Genomic DNA, 7,473 nt, shown 5'->3' with positions numbered 1-7,473 from the left:
CCCCCACCCCCCCAATCTCCTTTTCCCCCACCCCCCCAATCTCCTTTTCCCCCCACCCCCACTCTCCTTTTCCCCCCACCCCCCAATCTCCTTTTCCCCCCACCCCCCAATTCTCCTTTTCCCCCCACCCCCCAAATCTCCTTTTCCCCCCACCCCCAATCTCCTTTTCCCCCCACCCCCCCATCTCCTTTTCCCCCCACCCCCCAATCTCCTTTTCCCCCCACCCCCCCAATCTCCTTTTCCCCCCACCCCCCCAATCTCCTTTTCCCCCCACCCCCCCAATCTCCTTTTCCCCCCACCCCCCCAATCTCCTTTTCCCCCCACCCCCCCAATCTCCTTTTCCCCCACCCCCCCAATCTCCTTTTCCCCCCACCCCCCCAATCTCCTTTCCCCCCACCCCCCCAATCTCCTTTTCCCCCCACCCCCCCAATCTCCTTTTCCCCCCACCCCCCCAATCTCCTTTTCCCCCCACCCCCCCAATCTCCTTTTCCCCCCACCCCCCCAATCTCCTTTTCCCCCCACCCCCCCAATCTCCTTTTCCCCCCACCCCCCCAATCTCCTTTTCCCCCCACCCCCCCAATCTCCTTTTCCCCCCACCCCCCCAATCTCCTTTTCCCCCCACCCCCCCAATCTCCTTTTCCCCCCACCCCCCCAATCTCCTTTTCCCCCCACCCCCCCAATCTCCTTTTCCCCCCACCCCCCCAATCTCCTTTTCCCCCCACCCCCCCAATCTCCTTTTCCCCCCACCCCCCCAATCTCCTTTCCCCCCCCCACGTCTCCCCTCTCCTTCTCCCCCATCCCTCCCCCTTTTTTTGATTGATTTATTGGTTGATTTATTGATGTATTTATCATTTATTATTGATGATAGCCCTTTATTTGTAAAACTGAAGTGTTTAATGTTTGTAAACTTCCCTTTAAACTCCTCCCCCCCCCCCCATTCCCTACGCCTGATTTGTAACCCACGCCTGATTTTCTAAAGTGTAGACAAGGTTTTTTCGAGCGTACAAAATTCTTCACTTACTCCATTCTAAGTTAGTTTGGAGTAAGTTTTCACTGACGAAACTTTGAAAACAGGCGTAAGTGGCCGGACACGCCCCCTTTTGAAAAAAAATTCTGTTCCAAAGTGAAACTGTTCTAACTGACTAGAACTGGAGCAAACTAAATGACGAGAATTCCGATTTCTAAGATACACCGTTCTACACCAGTTGCTCCTAAAAATCAGGAGCAAATCATGTGGAAACTTGGGGCCTACGTAACTAGGACTGGATATCTTCATGATTATTTCTCAATTCCCCTCCCAATGTTAAAGGTTATGAAGCACTACAGATTTTAATAGAATTAAGTTGAAGTCCGTGTATAGGAAGACATTTTCCACCTCTGGTAAAAATTGTGAATATTCATCTTGCATAGAACAATGAAAATTACATTCAAAATTCTAACTTACTAATTGTTAAATTAAATGCAACCATTGTGAATGATTTTTTTTTTAAGAAGCAAACATTTTCAAAAAATATGGTAGAAATGTCTCAAATACTACTTTGTTTTTCATCCATGTTTTGAGAAATGGTTTTAGTAGCATCGTGTCCTCATTTTATATAGCTGTAATATACAATCATTTGTTGCAATGTGTCTTCATCTTGTCAGTAATAAGTATTTTTAGACTTTTACTGTATGTGCTTTCCATGTTTTGAGAAGAAAGTTTTCTAGTATTAAATGTGAAGCATTTCTTTTGTGCTGTTGACCTTGAGTTCTGAAGTATCAAAGCTCTCCATAAGAAAAGGTGAGAAATGTTTTCTTTTAACATTGCCCAATAATCCAATAGAGTTTGGGATAATGCTACAAATATGAAACTAGCCCCAAACTTGTTGGAGTGTAAGAACTTTTTACTTTACATATTGAGAAGACAATGTATCTGAATCACTTGGGTCAAGATTTAAATCCATGGTAAGATCCATTACTGTACCTTGCATTCTCAAAGTTGTTAGAATTGCTTCTGAAAATGCAGGCAGTTTTTAAACTTCTAAAAGTCCTTTTATTTTGTTGTCCGTAAATCTAGAAGTTTTAAAGTAAAAATTTCTTACGTTGACAGTGTGTGTATTTAGTAAATGCTTGCCTAATCAGTATAGCAATTGAGTGGCTCCTGCTTGGTCCTACCTAGCTTTCAAACAATTCCAGCACTAGCAGATAGTCCAGGGTATTGCAACATGATGCGCCAATTATTTTCTTGATCTCATTTATTTGGTGGTCATATTTAACTATCTGCAAACTTTTAGAAATAGAAAAACAGGAGGACAGCAGCTTTATAAGATTTACAGTCCTGTAGATTTTTGTGTTGTAAAAAAAATCCTTCTACCACACTGCATTGATTTTTTTAAATATGTATTTTTGGCTTGCAATTTTTATCCTCCCTTCCATATATTTGTTCCCGTGGACTGATCAAACATGCAAGTGCTTTCCTCTGAAACCTTTGCAATGCAACTCTTGCAGCTAAGAGAAAACTACCACAGTAGACTGATTTGACTGATTTTTTAAAAAAGAAAGTGCAAGAGGACTGCCTTGGCAGGACAGTATATCTCTCTTGTTTAAAAGCATGTCTGTTTTTGTTGAAGTAAAACAAGTTGCAGTTTAGAACATAAAGCTGCTGACCAATCAACCAATCAGATCTCAGAACCATCTCTTTCAAGTCATTCCTGAAGTGTAATTTCTGATTCGTCACCTTGACTGAACTGTTTGCATGCTACCAAATAAATCCCTGAAAATAACATAACTGAGCATCACTAAACCAACAATTCAAAAAAAAATTGCAAACTTACCATCTCCTCCTATTTGCCCCAACTCCTCCAAGGGGACACCCCGCTGTCACTCACTGGTCTCAAACAGCCTTGTAAACTTGTGCTTTGATAGCACACAGGTCCTAACCCCAGTACTCATGTGTTAGACAGTCTGACATGATGAACACATGTACAGCAGACCAAACGCATATGCCAGGACCACTCCGAGTGTTCCTCTGACTGCACACTGTCCTGAATGAACATAAGAAATAGGAGCAGGAGTCGGCCATTCGGCCCTTCGAGCCTGCTCCACCATTCAATAAGATCATAGCTGATCTATCTCAACTCCACCTCCCCACACTTGTCCCATATTCCTGGATTCCCTTAATATCCAAAAATCTATCGTTCTCTGTCTTGAATATACTCAACGACCCCGCAGGCCTCTGGGACAGAGTGTGCCAAAGATTCACAACCCTTTGAGTGAATTCCAAGGATTCACAATGCTTTGAGTGCTTCACACATTCCTTATAAGCAATTGTTTAATGATCATTACTTTTTTAATAACTTTTAATAGCATGTTAAAAAGTTAGCAATAACTGCCAGAATATATATTTTTTCCTTTAACAGTTCTTCGGCAGTATCCTTTCCTTTGGTCTCTGTCAGTTGTTTTATGTCCCCAAGAATATTGTGTAAAGATAAGGAGAGGGGGTGATTTTGAATTTCATTTGAAATCCATAAAATATTTTAACTTTTGTTAAATGAAATGATAGTATCCACTCATGTAATTTTTTTTATTTGATTAGAGTCCAGACTTCTAGGAAGGGGGTTGAACAGAATAGAGAGAGGTACACAGAAAGCAGATTTCCTAGGAAACCTGTTCCAGGTGTGTTGACTCACTGTTGCTGAGTATTTGATGACATCCATACATTTTCCGCTTCTTCTATCACGCTTTTGTTTTCTTTATGCTATTTGTTGGATTCAGGTAGATTTAATTCTATTTGTTTCTTTGTTTTATTTTTGTTCCTTACATTTTTCCCAAATGTTTCTATCATTTGTCTTCCTCGCTACTTGGTTTGAATTTTAATACCTTTTTTTTGTTTTGATGTGACATGCCACCTCCTCAACTGAATAGACAGACGGAATGCCTTTGGCACCACTTGTGTTGATTCAGTTGCTAAAAAGAATGAGCAGCCTGGAAGGTGCCTTCACTGATCTGGGAAGGTACCTGGTCTCTAACATTCTATCCTCCATACTACTTCATTTTCAACAATTTCTTACAATGTTCCTTGCTTTCTTTAGAATGTTTAGGGAAACACACTAATCATTTTTTTTATCTTCAATCTCTTACCACTCAGCAAACCCTCTTGAAGGCCAGTGAAATATTTAATGTTTTCGTTTCTTTTTTGTATGACAGAGTAGACTCTATGAAATTGCAAACATTCATATGTGCGTCTGTTTTGTGTTTAAAGTATGTTATAATTGCATTTCAGGAGTCTGCATGTTAATCTTGTTAACATTTCCATTGTGTGTGGCATTTTCTTTGAACAGTATTTGTTGACATTCTACCTGAATATTCTCCTTGCAGTTAAAAATGTGCTATTGTGCTTTAATGCCAACTAGAATTACAATATGGCTATACAAAATCTTAATAAGAAAGCCTTTTATTCGAAGTTGATTTTATACTGTATGTATGGTGGAACTGTTACAGAATTACTTACTAGAGATGAGCAAGCTATTCAAACTTTTCACCACATCTGGGATTTAACATTATAAATCTGCGGATATAGATTCTGAAAAATTCTGCTTCAGATTTCATTGAAATTTCTGATAATCTATTTCTTTTATTTACCAAAAAAAAATTATTTTTTGTCATTTTGATTCTACTCCACTTACAAAAGAATAGAGCTCGCCATTCAAATGTAAAATCAGAGGGACTCGAGTGTGGTAAGGAAAGTAACTGCCATGACTGAAAGCCTCCTTAGTTTTGTTTTGCCTCTTCCAATCTTTAGGCTTTTAAAACCAGGGCCCTGCATCACAACTTCTGGCTTTTCTTCAGTTGTGTTAGTCTTTTCAACCTTGATGCTATCTGCCACTATGGACCTTGCAGGATTTTTGAAGAACAACATTTAGGATTTTGTGTTAGGAGCCGAGAAGGAATAAGAGGGGAAAGTTCAGAGGAGCACTGACCAGTCAATAAAATAGAGACATTTAGGAAAGATTTTCATGGGGAGGTGAGAGAGAGAGAAAGATTGGAGGCGAGAGGAATTAACCGTCAGGCAAATCTTTTCTTGTATTCTATTCAATAGGATGCTCATCCTTTACTGTCGCTGCCTTTCCAAATGCCTGCGGTAGGTCCCTCAGGCAAGCATTTATGTGTAATGTGGGCTATGGGAGATCCTGTAACTGATGTACTATTGCAATTATGCTATCTTTTGAACAAAGGAATTCCCTTTGTGAAGGTAATGGCCTAATTATTTGTACGTGGAAGTAAACTGGATTCAAAGAAACAGACGTTCAAATGTAAATATTAACTTACACTACCTTACCTTGCCAAATTTTAAATGCTATATGTTGATTATTGGTTAGCACAATCATGCTGCATCAGTTTTGATATGTCGAAATGTTTTTCATTCACACACCTGATGCAGTCAAAATATTGTGAGCAGCCCATGACCCTGCATTAGTGAGCTGCACAAAATGAAAATCAGAAGCATCTCAGCCAGTGAAGTGCTGCAATATCAGAGTTTGGCAGGCCTGTGACTGTGAGTCTGTTTGCTTGGTATCTAGTTGCTGCACTGGTTGAGTATGTAATGCTTGCAAAATGAATTAGTTCTGTATAACTGCCATTAGCTTCTCATTATTGGTGAGTTACAGTGTTTTTGTTTTGTTAATGAGGAAATGTATGCAGGCCTGAAAAAACTAACTGGTACTTCAGTATTTCACTGGCCAAAATGCTTCTGAATTTCATAACGTAAGAAATAGGAGCAGGAGTAGGCCATACGGCATCTCGAGCCTGTTCCATCATTGCTGATCTTCAAGCTCCACTCCACTTTCCCATCCTATCCCCAAATCCCTTGGTGTCCAAAAATCTGATCGATCTCATTCTTGAATATACTCATCGACTGAGCCTCCACAGCCCTTTGGGGTAGAGAATTCCAAAGATGCACAACCCTCTGAGTGAAGACATTTCTCCTCATCTCAGTCCTAAATGGCTGACCCCTTATCCTGAGACGATGACCCCTAGTTCTGGACTTTCCAGTCAGGCGAAACCACATCTCTGCATCTAGGAACACAGGAACAGGATTAGGGCATTTGCCTGTTCCGCCATTCAATGAGATCATAGCTGATCTGCAGCCCAACTCCATATACCCACCTTTGCCCCATAATCCCTTAATACCTTTGGTTGACAAAAAGCTATCAATCCCTGATCCTCTCAAAGGGGTGTGAAAATAGCTATTGTTCATCTCTAGTTTCCACGAATACATTTCTCTTTCTCCTAACATAATCAGCAGAGCTTCAAAAATGTAACATATTTTTGTAATTTTTAAAGGAGTATGTCCAGGAAGAGTACTGAAAACAAAATCAAGCGTTACGACACTCTGAGGAAACAGCACTCAGTAGGATGAATGGTGCTGCATAGTTGCTTGACCTTTGTGAACAAAACAGCCTTTCAATAAAAACTGCTGAAATAAAATACTGTTATAGGCCATTTCATTAAATTGAAGAAATTTTGCAAGTGTCAAACTTTCTAAATTCTTGTATAACTATTAACAATTGTACACCTTACAAACTGAAAAAAGGCATGCACTCCAAGAAGCTCATCAAAGTGGATCTGTTAACAGCTGAGTAGTCTAGTTTTCTTTTACACTGATTTATATAGTTGTGTGTATCTGATGAGGGACTATTAGAAATAAATAGCAGTTAGTATCTTAAATATGTTTAGTATTCTGTATTATTGGCTGTAAACTAAGCGTAGAATGGTTCTATTACTGTCCAATGTAAAATGCAGCTATTAAAGTAGGGCAATAGACTTTTCTCTTGGAATGTATTCCTGCATTTAAATGTTAACTTTCAGTTTAATTTAGCAGAAATTCTGCACAAAGTTCCATTGTAAAATGGGCGTACTTTGCTTTAAACTGTCAAAGCATGCAATATTTCTGAGATAATCTTTGTATTGCTGCAGTTTCTTAAACATTACTATGAATTCACACCATAAAGATTAAAAGGCCTGCAGTTCAACAGGTGCCATTTCCAGTCAGTGTAAATGCAGTTTTCTTGGTTATATAAATAACCTTGTTTTATTTATGTTTAAATTGCATTACTTTTTGAGCCAATAATTTATTTTTATAACGTTTCAATTATGTATTTATGTTGTGCATGTTGCAAAATAAACTTCAACCATTATTTGCATTTCTGAATGTCTCGTATCTTTTCAACTCGAATACTTACTATAAATATTTTGAGAAATATTCAAAATATGTTTTCAAACTGATTTCTGTTTAGATATTACCATTAACATGTAGATGCAGGCAACATTTATTCTCATTCAAAAAAAAAACTACCGGTAAGCTTTAGGCAAAAGGTGCACTCTTTGTGCAGGCACCGGCTTGAGCAGCAGCATTTATGAGGGTTTGCCATAAAGTGTTATTTTGGTAGTTGAACTATTAGACCTGGATTTGATGGCAAGTAATGAATTAATTAT

At 39.3% G+C, this 7,473-nt stretch overlaps 1 protein-coding gene across 5 annotated transcripts in view; it reads left to right on the top strand.

Moving 5' to 3' along the window:
- Positions 1-7,181, top strand: part of LOC139281036 (centriolar coiled-coil protein of 110 kDa-like) — a 59,658-nt gene extending 52,477 nt beyond the window's left edge. For all 5 annotated transcript variants that reach the window (XM_070900918.1, XM_070900920.1, XM_070900919.1 and 2 more), the window contains 2 exons: positions 3,575-3,654; positions 6,322-7,181. In XM_070900918.1, coding sequence (XP_070757019.1) covers positions 3,575-3,654; positions 6,322-6,374 — 133 coding nt within the window. In that variant the 3' untranslated portion in view covers positions 6,375-7,181. The remainder of the gene's footprint in view (positions 1-3,574; positions 3,655-6,321) is intronic.
- Positions 7,182-7,473: the final 292 nt, after the last annotated feature.

Source organism: Pristiophorus japonicus, chromosome 15 (assembly GCF_044704955.1).
Source record: "Pristiophorus japonicus isolate sPriJap1 chromosome 15, sPriJap1.hap1, whole genome shotgun sequence".
Taxonomy (NCBI): domain Eukaryota; kingdom Metazoa; phylum Chordata; class Chondrichthyes; family Pristiophoridae; genus Pristiophorus; species Pristiophorus japonicus.
Note: the sequence above shows the minus strand (reverse complement) of the source record. Positions and strands in the feature narration are given on the sequence as shown.